The sequence below is a fragment of the Crocodylus porosus genome, unplaced genomic scaffold (assembly GCF_001723895.1).
Source record: "Crocodylus porosus isolate Cpor-Errol unplaced genomic scaffold, CroPor_comp1, whole genome shotgun sequence".
Taxonomy (NCBI): Eukaryota; Metazoa; Chordata; order Crocodylia; family Crocodylidae; genus Crocodylus; species Crocodylus porosus.
This window is the reverse complement of record NW_017728907.1, coordinates 53,106,444-53,124,715: the sequence shown is the minus strand read 5'-3', so window position 1 is coordinate 53,124,715 and position 18,272 is coordinate 53,106,444. Positions and strand designations below refer to the sequence as shown.

Below are 18,272 nucleotides of genomic sequence, written 5' to 3'. Positions count from 1 at the left end.
GTTTAAGAGGAGGTTAGATGAACATCTAGCTGGGGTCGTTTGACCCCAGTACTCTTTCCTGCCGTGGCAGGGGGTCGGACTAGATGATCTACTCAGGTACCTTCCGACCCTAGAGACTATGAAACTATGTGAAGCTGGTGAATCTATTCCAATCTATTAGCCAGATCAGTAGCTGCCAGTCAGCTTGTATGAGGCTTTAAAAGCTTATTATTTGAAAGATCTTGAAGGCTAGTGCATGAGTCAGACTTGGAGCAGCAAGAAGCCCATTTGAGAAGTGATTAAATGCTGAGCTCAGGATTTTCAGAGCTCTGAAGAGGTCAGCTAGAGTGTCAAGGAGCTTCAAAAGTTTCCAAGCTCCTTCCAGTGCTCTGGGACCAGCAGACTTTATGTAGTGAGTTGGCTCAGCAAACTCCCTGCAACTCGGCTCTCCGCGCTGTCCTCTGGAGCACTGCAGCTTAAAGGATTTTGTGGGATTGCTGTGAAGGCTGCTGTCTAGCCTCCAGTTAGGCTGATGGCAGCGCTATTGTACTGGTGTACAGATGTGGAATACCTACTTGGCACCACCTCAGTTAAATCTTTTTTCCTTCAGGTCCAAGAATAAGAACTGGAGAACAAGTTTGTACATAGGAAGAAGCTGCTACTTGCAAGCACCAAAGATGTTAATGAATGCACTACTGAACATAACGAGTCTTTATTTTCGTAACTCCTATAGTGCGTGTTGGTTAACGCTTTTATAAGGCAAGCATTGCAAGGCTGTGGAAACTCACTACTAGCAGAGAGACGGTACTGATCCACACAAAATAGACTAAGTTGCCTTAAGGTAGGACTAATGTTAAATGACCTCGTTACACCTTATGCAGGTCTTGTTTCCCAGCGGTGGGTGAATGGTTTGCTCTTCACAAAGTCACTGCAGCCATGTAAAAAAAGTTTGGTTAATGCACAAGCAAGGCCTTGTGCTTCCACCATTTATCCTGCGCTCAACTCCATGCTCTTAGGCAGACGAGCTCTCACGCTCCCAAGCAGCGCAGTGAACACAACCTTCAGACGCTTCTGACCATCACCCTCAGGCCCTCGTGAAGGTCAGCCTGTTCTGCTTGTTAATCTCCTGGGATGGAGGGAACTTAAACTTCACTTTAAGCACAGCTATAGCCCGCCAAATGCCCTGCCTCCATCTCTACATGCCACTGCAGCGCTCTTACAGACGTGCCTTTAAAAGACATGGCTACAGTAATGAAAGGATTACCACCCGTTTTAACAGTAGGGTCTCAGATCTGCATTTTGAGTTGGTACCGGCTGTCTGCCATGTTCCCTGTACTGCTCATTCCCACGTGGCCTGCATGTTGTGCCTTCATCCTTTTAAACAGGCCACATAAGGCTTTACTGCTTCAGTGAGTCACAAAGCTTAAAGAACGCAGGGATTTCTGAAACATTAGATGGTTCTTATTTCACTGGGCTGCTGAAGCCCATTAACTGATGGGAAAATAGCCACTCTTTATTTATATAGAAAACTGGACCATTGCTGTTTGCAGACATTTTTTTTTTTTATGGACGATGTACATAAAACCAGGTGACACCAAAGCTGTTTGATGTGCTTTTTTAAAAATGAATGTGAAAAAACTGGTGTAAAGAGGAAGGATGTCCCTACTGTGGGGAGCAAGCACAATGCTGCTGCCCCTGCTGTTCAGTGAGAGCAAGGTTGTAATGAGAACGCAGCCAGAGCAGGGCAGCGCTTCTGTCTTCCTGAATGGATGGAGACAATACAGTGTTTAGTTTTTAATTTCAATAAATTTAATATACAAAACTACATGTTGAAAATAAAAATATAATATGCAGTTTTTTGCAGTGTTAACTAACTGAATTTTAAAAGTACATTTTTTTTCTAAAACAATTACTCATTTCCTTAACAATATGGTAATTAAGGTCATTTAAAAGGCTATGGTTGAAGCAAACAAATCAGTCACCAGTCAATAGTGTTTTGCACAAACGTAATCCAAACTTAAATGACTTTCTTGGGGGTAAGGAAGCGAAGATAAAGTTTTTTTGTAGCCTCTCTTTCTGCGTCACTAAGCACAACTCGATGCAACTGGAAAGCATGTCCTGTGGCAAAGCTGGAACGCTGGCTCCTGGATCAGGGTTTTATTGTGGTTTATTAAAACAGCTTTTGGCCACAGCGGCTTGCTCACATGACAGAAGGTGGAAAAACCAAATGGAGAAAGGGAATTTTTAGGGAACTCAAGCCCAGCTAACGATATCGACAGCAGCAGCAACATAATCGTGCATCTCTGTAGCAGATAAAGGGGAAGGAAGTTGTGCAGGAGCTTGATGTTTGAGCAGCCTGAAACCTTGAAAGCAGCATCTTGCCACCCATTCCCCAGGGAGAAAGGTGAGCTCTCATCTTACTGTGAACTCAAAGAACAGGGGCTAGGACGCGCTCCCTTTCTGCTGACTGTACTAATTCACTTGGCTCCAGTTCTGCAGCTGTCCTGTAACCAGGGCTCAGGATAACATCCTATACTGGGTTTGCCATTTCGCAAAAAAGGAATAGCTGTTTACTCTGTATGAGGCATATGCACAGGGTGCCCTTATGTAAGAGATACTGCTACTGGTGTGGTTACAATTCCCTTCTCCCAGCTGCTGCTATACACATTTGCTTGCTTAAAGCAGCACAGGATTAGCCGCCCCTCCCCCCCCCAGCCCTGCATGCCAGCCTGCTTTGAGAGCTCTTGCCTGGTTTACACACGGGGAGAAGGGGAGTGCTCCCCACTGTACCCTACTTCCAGATGGTGATGGAGCACAGTCAGCCTCTCACTTTGTCCCTGCTGCCTGAGATGTGACTGTCACCAACCAGAGTCTAACCCTCCCCTGCTTTGCTGAGACTTGGTTACAGACAGCAGTTGGGGGGTGTCAAGGCTAAACTAAGCCCCTTCTCCTGCTGCTTTCAGCTCTTCCTGGTACCTGGCCACTTTCTGTGAATGCAGAGTTTGATTTGGTAAGAATCTGGCTCCATATTCTGAGACCCTTGCTTCCAGCTTCATGATGCTGTAGCAGGAGGAGTGCCTGCTCCCTGCATGTGAGATCAAGAGCCCTGGGCCCAGTGCAAGTCCTCTGAGCTTGAACCAGAAGCTTTTTTTCAGCAGAACATGCAACAGCCACTCTGTCATGGGTTAGCTTTACATGGTACTACCACTATGGAGTGCAGGCTGGATTGTATTACATGTGCTGTAGTGTAACACTAGCATCAGAGCAGGGTGGAGACAAAGCTGCCCTGGGCATTACTCTTCTTTAAAAAAGCAGGACCTACTGGGAAACAGGAATGCCACAGACCTGCACTTGCAGGCTTTGGCCAATGACGGGTGCAGATCTTTGCAGTTTGCACAGCTTTGTAAACAAAATGCATGATTTTTTTTTTTAGAGGTTCAAGAAATCTGCTGAGGTGACAAGTCCTTATAAGAACTAGGGGAACAGATAAGTATGGTTGCACATTGTACACACATAACTTCAGTTTAAATAACGTACTGCTTTTGGAGAGACGCCACTTCTTTTGCTCATATACAGATGTACTTTATGGCTAGGTAACTTTCTTCGGCATCTCTTTCTTTAGGAATATCTCAAGCAATAATCTGATCAAAACAATGTAAACGTTACTTTTTAATGTCTACAGAACAACCACAAACGGCATCGTGATGAGGTCAGAATGGAGGTCTTGATTGTTTCTTCTCATATGTCCATCTACAAACAGTACAGGTTTCATCTTTTATTTCTGCCCCAGTGATCTCCGCACCCATCCAAGCATCTGGAGTACATAACTGTCATTAAGTCTTTAAACATGAGCATTATTTTTCTAAACAGTAACAGAAGTATATTAGCTGCAAGGAGAGCATAGCCATTTTGTAGTATAGAAGCTGCCCTGATCCTCTGTTTGTTGACAATGCATAGAAGATTCAGAAGTATGGAACAACTGTCCCCTCCCCCCCCCCCTCCTCCCCTTAATAATAGTGTTAACAAAAGCTTAATCTTCCAGTTTTAAAGTGCAAATGATTCAGATACAACTGCTGCTGGAACAGGTCTGAACAGAAAATGAAGTCCTCTTATGAGATGTTTTCCAGAATATAAAAGATGAGCTCCATTATGACTGGCCCCTCACTCAGCTGACATGCCCCTCCATGAATCACTGGCACTAAGGCACTGTCCAGGTCATTCATGTATTGAGAGGGCAGTGGCTGTCCATTACTCCCAGCTTGATAACCAACCTACAAGATACAAAGTAAAAGTGGTTTTAATGGAGAAAGGCATGGAAGGCTTCAGGCTCTTGGCAAGCAGCAGCATAAGCCTGATTTGCACACCATGGGGTAGCTATGAGGATTTAGAGGGAGCTGTGGGATGTTCATCACCTATGGGCTGGATTGCCTAGTGAAGGGGAGATGACACCTTCACACCATCTAAAAGCTGTACAAGGGGGTGCTTGCACTGTAGTCTGAATCCTGGCAATACCTACATTCTGCTCTGCTCCGCTCCTGGGCCACATGGACAGATACGAACGGGGGTATTTAAATGCAGCTAAATATGAAACTGCAAAGTAACAGACCGTGCGTGCTCTGTTGTGGTAAAGGCAGAGAGCTCTCCTACAGCATCAGGTCTTGACAGGGTACAAGCTTCTCATTACTTAAGATACCACGTGCTGCTTACAGGATGTGCAGAGCACTGGAGTGTCAGCTTTAATACTACTTACACCACCATTTCCTTTGCATAGAGCTGGACTTGTGCACACATGTAGAAAAGCAGTCTGCCAAGAGCCTGGCATGGAGAAGGGCTGGGTTTAAAAAACATCCCTTGACAGGGCTGGGAAGGGAATGCTCCAGGAGGAGGCCAAAGACCTCAGCTACACAATGCCAGCTCAGCAAGGATGAGAAGAGTGTTACTACTGGACTGGGAATCGACTCAGGCTAGTGACATGTGTTCTGGCCTGCAAGTCACAAACTAGCAAAAAAGTCTCCAAACTGCGCAGAGTTCTGTGAGCACAGGGAAGAAAGGAAATTCCCCACCTCAGCAACTGATGACATGAAGTACTGACAGCTTGCTATTAAGTGTTGCCAAGTCATGGCCTGTGCTTTTCCACCCACTTTGCCCACACCACCGCCAGGGCCAACAGTGAATCTAGCAGAAATGGTTTACAACTTACTTGATCCGAGTCAAGTGTGACACGCAGACCGAGCTTAGTCATCCCATCCTCCTTCAGTAACTTCAGATGAGGACAGAGTGCTAAGCAGAAAGCCTTGGCCACGTTCTCGGTCAGTCTGCTGTGATCTGCTGGGTCACTTAGACCATTATGCTGTTCATCATTCTCCAGAAAAAACACCTGAACAAAAGAAATGGGGATTGATCAGTGCAAGGCCTGCCAATCAGATTATACAAGAGAAAGTGCATCCATCTGTGCACAAAAGAACCAAGTTAAGAATGATTACTGAAATATCAGCATCATGCAGTCTTAGGGGAAAACGCACACCAAGCAAGCACGTGGCATTTGATCGGATCCTGTAGACACTCCAAGAGGATTTTTGTAGGCCGGGAGGCTAATATGGTTAATCCAAGAGCTGAAAAATAGATATTACTTAAAAGTACTTAAAGTAACCATTGAAAGGTGATGTTTTTTCTGATCTTTTAGTCTCCCTCCTTAGGGCAACAATTCCAAACAAGCCCCATCTAAAAGGGCTTGTTCTAACTGAGTATAAAATCCTAATTACAGAAAGTCACACTATTCCCCAGCAGTTTGAAGTCTTCTGCACATCTTGCATTCATTTCCACACTTCAATAAAAAGGGTTTAAAAACTTCTGAAGTTAAACATCACTTCAGGAAATTAAGGTATAATTTTTTTAAGCATGCTCCTGTTTAAGTGATTACAGAATTAAAATTGTGTTACAGTGAAACTTGTCTCAGCCTGAAAAAGCACCAACAATTTTGTTGAACAGGCTCGAACTTCACAACATTAACTCTTACTACCCAGATTTGAGGGAAGAGAATATACATGCAACAAGATGCAGAACTAAGCCTGGCCCAGCTTCCCTTTGGCTAATGCTCGCAAGCCAACCGAAACATTTTGCACAGAAGCTTTCGTGTTAACACTTCTGTGCTGGAAGATCACTAGGTCTGCAACAAGACTTACAGGACTGAACCTGCCTGCCCTCGTATGAATCCCCTGACGTTAAATGCCACAAGTCAGCCACACCAGGGCACCACATCTTTAGCTCTTCCTTTGCAATGGAGCCCACTAACAGCAATCTCTTCCTGTTCTGTTCTTGCTGCTGCTCTAAGGATGCAGCACTTTCCAGGCTGAAGTGTTAATAGCTCAATAAAAAGAAAAGGAAGCTTGAGTACTTCAGCAAGGATTCCCTATAAAAGCAGATTTACTTCAGCTCTTTGGCACTGGCAGTTTGAGTTTACTGCAGGGAACATATTTATTCTGGGGAAAAGACTCATAGCTCAGAAGAAGTGCTACTCAAAAACAGTACTAGGATTGCAAGTTCATTAAAGGACAAGGCACACCACCCAAAGGGAGCCCAGGCCATTCAACACAAACATGCTGGGGAAATAAAGGATTCTGCTTTGCAGGCAGCTTCACAAAAGCAGTCAGGCAGTATCCCCTGGTCACGGATTTGACTGCAGATTCTCCCCGACTCCACAGCAACGCGGCTAGACGTGGCAGCACAGGCTCTGCACTATCTACATTCCCGTTGCAGGGCATTGCCATCCTGCAGTCAGTGAATGCCTTCCTGGTAGGTGAGGAGGTCACTGCCAACTGCCCATCAAGATCTTGCTGGTTTCTGGACCGAGGCAGTCACAAAGCACCCATGCCCCTGCCGTATATGCAAGGGAGCTGGTTTCCTTACCTCTGTCCACCTGATGACTTTGCCATTTGCCTTATACTCTGAGCCATGAAATATCTTCACACTGGTTATAGACTCCATGGATTTGCCATCAATGGGGCTTACAACACTAGAAAGGGGAAGGGAAAAGGTTAAGAAGTTGACAGAAAACCTCCAAATACCAAATGCTGTCACATACAAACCTGATTTCAAGTTCAGCCCATGGGGCAGATTTGCAGAACGGAGTATGTTACAACGGAAAACCTTCCGCAGTCACAGATACTACGGTGGCTCATAGATTTGGAAATTGGTATCTGATGCCATAGGAAAGAGAGCAGTCACTGCGAAGGCCACCTGCCCTGACTCGCATGCACTCTCAAAGGGCCCCATGGCAGGTTGTCATCAGTGAGTGTCCTGCCCTTTCAACTACCATGCAGCAACCTGCCAACATTAGCTAAGTGGGGCAGAATCATTAACAATCCTCAGAAAGGAGCACACCCAAGGAAGACTTCTCTCAGTGCTGTGCACAAGAATCTCAAACATCCCTGCTAATTATGATGGTGGCTGGGTGCTTGCCACACAGGAAGCAATCGGCTGTAATACCAAGACTTGAAGTCCTCCCTGAGTAGGAGCAGCTGAGGACTAGGGAGGCAGCTTTCCTTGGGTTGCGAAAGCTCTGACCTCACAAGGTGTTAACAATCTCTCTCCACATGCCAACTACAGAGACGTGCATAGATTTATAGTATGCCAACCTACGTATTCATTTACTAAATCAAACAGGGTAATACAGTCATGCCTAGAATTCTACTTGTACTGATTTTCACACACCCCATCAAGTGACCCCACCAGTGTCCTGTAATGCCCATTTTCTTCCATTTTTGCACAACTTCAAAAAACCCCAAAATACCCTCACCTACATCATAATGGTTGTCTTTTCTGAATTGCTACTGCTGCCTGTTACCAAAACTATTTTACACACACTAATGCCTACAGTGCTGTGCACTTGCAATCTCACATTGATCATCGCGGTTCCAGATCGTGACACCTGCTGCTACTAGTTACGGACTGAATGCTGCCACTCCACATGCAAGAACCAGACTTCCAAAACCTCTGCAAGGCAGAGCAGTGGAAGGGCTAAAATTCAGCCTAATGTTAGCAGCTAGATGGATTTCTTGAGTTTAATGGTTTAAAATAACTGGATATTTGAAAATAAAGAAATCTGCCCAGAGACCTAACAGTTTTCTAAACTGAGGCACTGGAGCTTTTCACCTCTCGCCCATTGTCAGTACCTGCTACGTTCAGACTTCAAGGAACTGAGCGCCCTGAATTCCTAGCGACCCGAGGTCACGCTGCCCCTTTCAGAAGCCGCTCCTTAGCCTGTTTAATATCAGGTAAGAAACATGAACCAAAAAACCTGGACTAATCTAAAATCAGAGCACATGTGGACAGACCAAATGACTCTCCTTTTGACTGAGAACATTATTGATAAAATACGTGCACGCAAAAATCAGCAGACTAAACAGCCAAACACTGCAAAGTGATCAGAGGACTGCTCATCGACTTACCCCTTGTTAAAGTTTTTGTCATCTTCTACCCACTGAATATGAACATGTTCCTGAGGCTCTTCAGCATCTGCTTTGCCACAAGTGATAGTGAAGTCTTTCATCTCTCTCAGAGCCTGCCTCAGGGAGTCCATGTTTTCGGCCGTTATCTGGACCATTACACCATCTAGGGAACCAAGAATTTGCTATCCTCAAAATAAACCACAGCCTCATTTAACAAAGCATAAATGGAGGTAAAACCATTGTTCTCCTGTGAGTGATGCAACAGCTCAATACATATTTGAAGCGCTGTATATAATACCACAGAAAGCTAACTGTCCAATCCCCAACACTGCTTATACCATACAGCATTCATAAAAGCTGCCCAGAGAACACATCAGTGGACAATGAAGTAAATTTAACCACAGCAGTGGCACTGCTAGTCTGCCACTGTACTGCACACCTGTTTCAGACAAGCCAGCTCAAGAGACAGAGGTATACGACCACATACTTGGACTCGGCCAAGATTGGCAGCAGTATTTTATGCAAAGTGGGCGCTTGTCCTCTGAGAACTGCATCAAAGCCACCAAGCCGTACTACACAGGCTGCTTGATGGAATTTTAGTGGTTGCTGCGGCAAAAACAAGCTACAGGACTTGGATCCTACCAGCCCGGATGGATTGTGGCTGCACAGCTGCCGCGGTAAGGAAAGTTCCCACACGCTAACATGCTGCTAATTCCCCCCACCTGAGCCAGTTTCCAACTCAGCATCTTGAACTACAGCACAGAGTGGCTGAGATAAAGAACGTGCCATAAATTACAGCAGCCATGCACTTTTATTTCATGTGGCATCTTTATAAGCCATCACCACCCTCCCTTGAGCTTCATTTCTACCACGTGATCATCCTGGCAAAAGGAAGAGTTGACTAGAGTAACGTTACCCAGTTTAGACAAGCTTGGCCTTTTACATTGTCACCTGCCCATCTACAAGATGCAAACCACAAGAGAGATTGTAGGCTCACACACTTCAAGGCTATTAAGTGAAGGGAATGCAGCACAGCTGGGGATTCATCTCTTGGTACGGAAAGTAAAACATTCATGCTTGCATCCTTCAGCGAGTGCCTGACTCCAAGCACAGAACCAAGTATTTCCTTTTCACCTTGATTTTTGTGGTAGTGTGCCAGGCTATCTAGACTGAGCCTGATTTTCTCAGTTCTACGCCAATGGAAATTTGTGTTTAGCTAGAGTGAAATCATGCTGAGGAAGCAGAGCAATTCTCAAGTGCCAAGGAACAGTAGAAAACCCCCAGATGTAGCTCAACTACACAGCTCTCAGTAGGGGAGCACGGTACTTTAGGCAAGCGACTCGCTTCTTACCTTCAACAATACTGGACTTGGCAAGGTAGCCTGAAGAGGATTTTAAAGCTCCACTGAACACAAAGAAGCTGGCACCAGTCACTGCAACAATAGGAATGATTAAGAAAGGCTCTTGTCAAAGCAATGCCTAATGCAAGAATTGGGTATTTGCCAGAGAGGCAAATAATCTCAAATCAGGAAGTAGGCACAGTTATGATGATGTTACCAGTGCATCTCAGAGGCCTCAAAAAAAGTGCTCTCACCTTATTTTCTAATTACCAACCTTTAAAAAAGCTGCTTTTTCACTCATATTAAAGGCTCCATTTCAGAATTAACCTGTGCATCGCTTCCTTTCAAAAAGGTCCCTCGTGGTTGGGAGCAATTTCACCTGAGCTGTTGGCTGATGATTAGGTCCCACGGATCGATCAAATTCGTAAACTAGCTGTGAGGCAGCTTAAAAAATAAGAAACCCTCCAACAGCTACTAGGGAGACAAGGTTCTCTGGGTGAATCTGATATCTTTTATTAGATCAACTCAAGTAGTTGGAAAAATTCTTCCACAGTCTATGTAAGATGCATATGGAAGTTTCTGAGGATTCTTGGGAAAGAGGAGTTAGTAACTACTGCTGGCTGCCTAAAACACGCAGGCTGAGCACAGACACCCTACGATCAGACCAGGTCTACAACACAGCCAGCAGCTGCCCTCCTCAACAGCATGGAGGTTAAAGGGGGATGTTTGGAGCACTGCGCCTCTGGCCCTGTAGCTTTGGCAGGCTGCACCTTGCCCCCCACCATGGTATTCAATGCAGCCATTAACCACTCGAATGTGGCCCTCAATTTCCTGGCAAGCTGCTGCCAAACATGTCTTGGGTAGCCAGATTCTGACCACTAACTGAGGGAGGTGTGGGGTGAACAGCAGGGAAGCACCTATGTCAACAGCATGTGGCACCCCAGACATCAGACAAGTTAGAGCCATGGAAGGGAGCTAGAAGACTGCTGAATGCCATAGCACATGGGACACCTTATTATTCCCATCCCGCTTGTGTGTCAGGAAGTTCCAGTCCCATCCATGCTAGGAGCTCTCTAAGTATCACCACAGTTAAATGCTGGTTTCAGAGGTTGTGTGAAGTCAGGACAGAACTGGTTTTGGCACATTCACAGCACAGTCTGTTCTTACGGCAGCACAAGGAACACAAGCCATTCAAATCATCGTGTGCTGAAACCTCCACCCCAGGCTCACCCTTTCTCGGCTGATTGTGAATACTAATGGCCTGCGTCTGGTAGTTCCCGTCATCGTTCTGGACACACACAAGGTGCGAGTCTGCTTTCTCATTGAAGCAAGCTCCCCCAGCTAGAACGTGCTCGTTGGACTTGTTCATGGCTTTCATCATCTGCGAGAACAAGAAGGTTAGCGCTTTATTTCGGGTTCAAAACCTGCTTGTCATTCTCTAGCACAAACCACAGCTTCCCAGAACCGTGCAACTAGGCTGAGAAATCTGCTAGATTGTATGAGACTGTGATACCTTTGCACAAACTAACTTCACAGCAACCAGCAGAGTCAAGTCCTTGCAAGCATCAATATCCCTTGTCCAAACCTTACTTCAGCAATTGGGAAATTACATGGCTTTTAAAAAGGGGATCCAGGCTCTTACATCACCTAGAGTATTTAAAAAAATTAGCCTTACCATCATTAGAATAAACAGATGCAACACACATTCACTCCCTTTGGCTGATATCAAGAAAACACTCAAATTTCCTTGTGTTAGCTGTAGCTGTGATCACTAGAGCGATCAAAATCTACCGCACCCGAGTACAACAGAGATTCAGAGTTCAGAGCATCGGAGCTCAGTCAGGATCCAGCAGGGCCACTGCTGTCCTGCCATTATTTTGTTGTTTGACCAAGGCCAAATTTCTAGCCACTCTGTGCAAAACTTTGACAACATCAGCAACGCAAGTTAAATGTGTGGTATGTTTTGGCAGGTAGGTGGTGGGGAGGAAACAAGGGTCTAAGTACGATTTTGCATTTCACTACAGCATGTTTCACTACCTGGCCCACCACCGCAGACTCCCAAAGCCAGGCAGTAGTGAAATGAGAGCCACCCTGCGGAGGGCAGTGCCGGCCCTCAGTCGAACCGAAGACAACAGGACACAAAAGTCATGCTTTGGCAAGAGGCATTATTGAAGGCAGTCCTCTTTACTGACAGCCTCTCCAGCTTTAATCCAAAGAAGTAACTTAAATATAAAGTTTTAGGAAAACGGAATCATTTTGAACAATGGAGGATCATGCATGCAATGAGAAACACAGGCTATCTATAAAGAGGTTTGCCTAACAAACTTAATTTCCTCAAATATAACCAAAGCATGAGATTTGGGGACAGCAGGGCAGGAGAGGCTACGGGACCTGAACCAGTTCAGCCTCCACAAGAGAAGGCTGAGGGGGGTCTAGTGGCCTGTTATAAACTAGTCAGGGGGGATCAGCAGGCATTGGGGCAGTCACTATTCCCCTGTGCACTGCCAGGAGTGACCAGGAGTAACGGTCACAAGCTGGCAGAGGGTAGGTTTATGCTAGATATCAGGAGGCGCGACTTCACTGTCAGGGCGGCTAGGGTCTGGAACCAACTTCCAAGAGAAGTGGTGCAGGCTCCTACCCTGGGGGTGTTTAAGAGGAGGTTGGATGAACACCTTGCTGGGGTCGTTTGACCCCAGTACTCTTTCCTGCCATGGCAGGGGGTTAGACTAGATGATCTGCTCAGGTCCCTTCCGACCCTAGAAACTATGAAACTATTCCCACGAGTGTTAACTTTATGTACATCCACTTGTGCATCTAAATGTGGATTATGAGAAAAAAAAATTCATAAAGGGCTTGTGCTTAGTTAATCTTACTTTAAAATAATTAAAAAATATAGTTGCAAATCTCCAAAAGATTCCATCTTTTCCTCTCAGGTGACATGAAGCCCAGTGCTTTCCTCACTTAAGCTGAATCCTTGCTTCACGCAGGAAACTAAGAGGTGCTGCCGTGGCTGAACAGTACAGAAGCTTCCCCAAGGTTCAGCGGAGTGTGTCTGCACTTAGCCAGCACCAAAACTGAGAAAAACAAACCTGGAGATGGTGGGGACGGACAAGACATACTGATTGCATCCCGCACACAAACTGAATTTAATTTGTGCATGCTCCAAGTACAGCAGCTTCAACTCTGACCAGGCTGACATGAGCTTTTTGTATCTTTACAGTGCCATTCAAAAATAAATACAGCTTGTAGTTCAATTACTAGCCTTCCTGTATCTGCTTCATCAACTCCATCTCTTCAGATCTCTTTTATTAGTAGGGACCTACCGAAATGGCAGCAGAAGTGTGCCACATAGCGGCTCTTTTAATCTTGCAGTCTTCCCCCGCCGCTTGCTCCTGATCAGCAGGGAGGCAGAAATCACCGTTTGTGTCTCCCACTACAGATGGGCTGAGGGGCCTCAGCAGCTCTACCACTCGCTCCTGACCAGCTGGGAGGCAGAAACCACCACATGTTTAAAACTGAGGTTTTTGCCTCCCCACCGATCAGGCCCAAGGGGCGAGCAGCAAACAGTGCGGCCCATCCACCAGTAATAGGGGGGGGATGCATGGGAAACAGGAAGCTTAAAGGAGCCACTGTGCAATGCGCTTCTGCCATGATTTCGGTAGGTGATTTCTGCCATTGGCACCGCCCAAGTCACCTCACTGTTACATCAGTCCCCCCACATGTAAAACAAGAACAACACCGTGTGCCCCTGTCTGCCATAGCATAAATCCACGCTCATGTGCCCCTTCCCTCCTCTCCCCCAAGCACCCTGTGGAGGCAAGAGTTTACATTCAGCACATCTTCTCCATTCATTGAGACTTTCCTTGGTACATCAACATATGTTCAAGGTAAGAAAATAAGAGGTCCCCCTCCTCCAGAAACTGGAAGAACTCGGGTGGCCATCACCCACAGCTCTCAATGAGAAAATGACCAACACACAGCTGATAACAGCAACATTGTGGATTTAAACACAAGAGAACCGAAAACACTAATCCTTAGCATTCTTGTAGCAACATTTTTCATTACTAATTAGACTTAATTTAACATGTCTGAGCCAGTTAATACTCTTTTGAAATCATGATCCCTTACAGTTCTCAACTTGCATGTTCAAATTTATTCTTCTTTTTGGAGTTTTTTTCTCCTTTCTGGTCCTGACATGCCAGTGTTACTAGACCAACATGTTCTAGTAACACTGCAGATCGCTCCTTTCAGACCAAGTCAGACTTCATCCATTGTCAGGTGTTTGTTCAAAGGAAGGAGGGTTGCATTCAGAATAATATCTAGACTAAGCTCTTCCCTTCATTTTGTTCTTTCCTCTTCTGAGAAGTGGACGAACTTTAGTTCACCTCTAAAATCATGTTCATGTGAAGAAGGATGCAGTGCGATGAATCTGATCAGGTCAGTCCCACTGTGTATCCTGAACCTTCATGGGACTCTCAAACACAACTGCAGATCTACTGCAGTCGTGCAATCCCTTCAGATTTTAAACTAGTTTTCTCTCAAGAAACTTGATTCAAAGTCTGGCAACCCCCATTCACATGACCCATGGACTATTTAGTCACTTCTCAAGCAGCTAATCTGCAAAATATTAAGGGGCTCCCTAGTCTGATGCCAAGATTCCTGTGCAGTACCTATAGGAAATTCTCTGTTCATCAACCCTTTTAGTATGTGCAAGCTTCCAGCTAGACACACCATTTCTTCTTGAAGTAATTAGTACAAATGAATCCTTATCTCTGGTTGAGGCTGCATCGATCTTTGACAAGATGCATTTCATATCCCAAAATCTGCTCTCCTATTCTGTGCATGTCACAGCTCTGGTGTTCAACTGCAGTGGAAAGGCAGACACACTTGTCCCCACCGTGATTTATTTCAAAATACCAAGCAGATCTTTTCGTCTGCAGGTCTCCAGACATGCCACTGAATTACTTCCACCCTCTGTTGCGTTCCCAATATATCTCCAATCTGAGCAATGACTGACACTCGAGAGGCCTGGCTGTCAACATCAGCTATGTCTTGAGAGGTCTGACGCTTTTTTCATGCCAAGTCAAACACTTTGTTAAATATGCTAGTATATTTTGCATTAAAATGTTAAAGAATCCATCAGATCCCTTCACAAGCACAACATGTACATGGAGAAAGTTCAAGTGCCTTTTTTCTAGCTTAAACAAATTTACAATGTCCGCTATTTCACTGATGCATTTACTGAAATCAGAACACTATCTACAACTCCCCGCTCCCTTTTTTCAATTAATTATATTTAAATTTAGTGATAAGCAGTATAAACCAGAAGAGAAACTATTCATGATTTTTAACATGCTATATTAAACTGAGCTATACATAACCCATTTCTCATAAGCAATTTGTGCATCAAATGTACTTTACAGTTTGATTTTGATGACATTTTCACAGTTACAGAAAGAGTAAGTTCCTTTAGACCCAAACCCTCTTATCTTTCTGAAACGCTAAAGCTACACAATATTTTTTACCTCGTTGTATCTGTTGCTGGGAATTTTGATGCTGGTCTTCCTCACTTCCATATCAACCACTAAGCCTTGGACCACTGGCAATGTATACTGGTAATTTCTGAAGTCCTTGTGATTCAAGGAACAAAGAAAAACAACATGGCCATTAAAAACACAGACTGCTTTTATAGAGAAAATTATGCTAAAGGATATGGGAACTTTAAAGAATTCTAACACAGAAAAGTCACTCTTCTCCTACTCCATGCATTACCGCTCCATACAGGAAAATGTGACCTCTTGCCACACTCGGTTACACTACTGGATAAAGATTTCATTTTCATGGGCACTGTAATTAAGTCATGCACCAAAGGGAGAGTTTTCTACATTTAGAAATAACAGTTCAGTGGAAATAACTGAAAAGTTAGCTTCGTCCGTAACTCTGGACAGTCACAGAATTATAACTGGATTCCAGGACAACCTGATATTGAGAGGACGGGGCCTGAACCAAAATTTAATTCCAAATCCAAGACTTCCCAGGTGGTCAAACTCCAAGTACTGACTTTGGTCCATCATTATTCCGCAGTCAGAATTTGCTATCCGATGCCAGCATTAGTCAGGAGGCCACGTACCCAACTACCATCCACCAATATTCCCTTCCTATGAATCACACTATTCATGCAGTAAGTGCAAGGGTGGCCAACCTGTGTGCCACAAGCAGCCTCTGTGTAGAAACGTGGCAGACCAGGAAGAGGATAGGCAGCACAACAGCAGATAGGACAAGAAACAGAAAGCAGAGCAGCAGATCAGGCAGGGAAAGAGGATCAGAATGGCACCCCAGGAGGGTGCAGGGCTATTTTGTGGGATGCCTGCCAAAAGGTTTCACTTCCTACTGCAGTTAGGCCAAAACTGGCTCAAAAGTTCATTCTCTCCTTTCACATACACACGAATCAAAAGACCCCACTCATCACTTACCGCAAGAAGATTCATAATGGTGTGTCCAGTTTCCCCAAACAATGGCTTACGAAATCTCACGCTGAAAAGTGGGCAGGGATAAACTGTGGGGGGGGGGGGGGGAAGAGTAATGAGTTTCAAATTCACCTGCAGCAAAGCAAAGCAAAACCACCCAAACTGAGCCTCCCTTCATAGAAACATGGAAAAACGTGCACAGGATTTCAGCACAGGTTAAAAGCACACTTTGCTGTGCTGAGAGCAAAACATCTGCATGCCTTGGCCCAGCTGGCTTCTCTGCAACTCAACAAGCACTCAACAAGGGATATTTCTGGTCAAGTTCAGTCACGTTGCAACAGAATCCCAAGCAAGGCATAACACATCGTATGAACTAAAATTAACCAAACTAATATGCCAACAGTTTCCAGAAGGAGGTCTAATGTGAAGCTTTTACATTTGTATTTCGGCATGGAAGAGGCCTGACTTTCTAATCTGCTCCACACCTCCAGTTCTCACTGAAATCAGTGGGAGCTGCAAGGGCTCAGCAGCTTTGGCATCAGACCACCTGCCTGAGCACCCTAAAACAGACTTTGAGATGAAGAGACAGGTAAGTTAACGACTCAGACATGCACACACACCTTAATCAAACCACGACCAAGTGCCACTGCTTCTTGTCCCAGGGAAAAACACATTCCCACTCGTGGGGATGTGCCCTATAAGGTTGTTGTCTTTCAGGTCTCACCGGTGTTTTTAACATGTTAGTTATTACCTGGTTAATAGCTTTTAATTAAAAGATGTTACTGACCAGTTACAACAACTATATGGCAAAGGATCGAAGTGACATGACTTCTGTATTGTACTTAATGGACAAGGCTCTAGTAGCAGCACAAGTTTCCCCATAGCTTTTTATGGAGTAGGTTTAGATTAGACATTCGTAAGAACTACTTCACGGTCAGGGCGGCTAGGATCTGAACCAACCTCCAAGGGAAGTGGTGCTGGCTCCTACCTTAGGAGTCTTTAAGAAGAGGCTTGATGCCTACCTGGCTGGAGTAATTTCAGCCCAGCTTTTCTCCTGCCCAGGCTGGGGGTCGGACTTGAAGATCTACAAGGTCCCTTTCAACCCGACTTCTATGATTCATCTGTTCCTGCTGCATGACCAAGCAAAGAGGACTAACCCAACCTTTGTTCTGGTCCCCCTATCTTTTACGTGTTTGCATTTCCACTGTATTCTTCGGCACATATAACATACACAGCCACGACATTTGAAAACGATCATCCAGAGGATGCACATGTTGCTGAACAGAGTCAACGAATAACCCTGCTATGGTCAGGAGAACACATTACTTACGTCTGTATTCAGCTCCAAGTCTCAGCATCAGTCGGATGGGGAATACCTTAGCCCAGGGAGTCTCCCATTTCTGAATGAGAATCCCAAACAAATAGGGCGGCGTAGGGAGCACCAGATCCTGCAGTGACTGATACGTAGCTGTCACATATAAGAATCCGCCATGTTCTTTACTGCCAAGGAAACTCTGGCTGAAAAAGGAGTGCCCCAAGTTGCTCACGACATTACCTAGGAACAAAGAAGTTCACCATTTTGCTGGATTGAAGCCTGCATCAAAAATTAAACCAGCTTCTTTTAAAGAAGGAAAATTAATTTAAGTACATTTTTTCTTCCAGAATAACATTCTTAACTGGTTCCCATTGATCGCTTTATAGGAGGAGTATACTTGCCCTCCAAAAACATATATAGATAGATATTTTATCTATATATATAAAAAACGTTTTTGGAGGGCAAAACGTATATACGCACACACACACACATTAGCAGCTCAGATATTAATATATATAAAAAACGTTTATATATGTGTGTGTATGTGTATATATAATGTTTTATATAAACGTTTTTTATATATATTACCATCTGAGCTGCTAATGCCAGCTGGGATATACAGATATAGTGATAGCTATAGTTATGTATACCTATCTGAGCTGGCATTAGCACCTTATACATGACAGAGGCTCATTCAACCCCTCCAAGTTATTTTGTTCCTTGAA

The 18,272-nt window shown here is 44.8% G+C and overlaps 2 protein-coding genes across 4 annotated transcripts in view; one reads left to right on the top strand and one right to left on the bottom strand.

Annotated features, from left to right (window-relative positions):
- The window catches only part of CC2D1B (coiled-coil and C2 domain containing 1B), a 49,538-nt gene extending 47,493 nt beyond the window's left edge, over positions 1-2,045 (top strand). For both annotated transcript variants that reach the window (XM_019531425.1, XM_019531424.1), the window contains one exon: positions 590-2,045. The gene's annotated coding sequence lies outside the window, so the exon portion shown is untranslated. The remainder of the gene's footprint in view (positions 1-589) is intronic.
- Positions 2,046-3,014: 969 nt separating this feature from the next.
- The window catches only part of ZFYVE9 (zinc finger FYVE-type containing 9), a 49,454-nt gene continuing 34,196 nt past the window's right edge, over positions 3,015-18,272 (bottom strand). For both annotated transcript variants that reach the window (XM_019531423.1, XM_019531422.1), the window contains exons 9-17: positions 17,563-17,787; positions 16,239-16,321; positions 15,291-15,395; positions 10,996-11,146; positions 9,778-9,858; positions 8,427-8,589; positions 6,886-6,991; positions 5,180-5,356; positions 3,015-4,250 (exon numbers count right to left, since the gene is read on the bottom strand). In XM_019531423.1, coding sequence (XP_019386968.1) covers positions 4,089-4,250; positions 5,180-5,356; positions 6,886-6,991; positions 8,427-8,589; positions 9,778-9,858; positions 10,996-11,146; positions 15,291-15,395; positions 16,239-16,321; positions 17,563-17,787 — 1,253 coding nt within the window. In that variant the 3' untranslated portion in view covers positions 3,015-4,088. The remainder of the gene's footprint in view (positions 4,251-5,179; positions 5,357-6,885; positions 6,992-8,426; positions 8,590-9,777; positions 9,859-10,995; positions 11,147-15,290; positions 15,396-16,238; positions 16,322-17,562; positions 17,788-18,272) is intronic.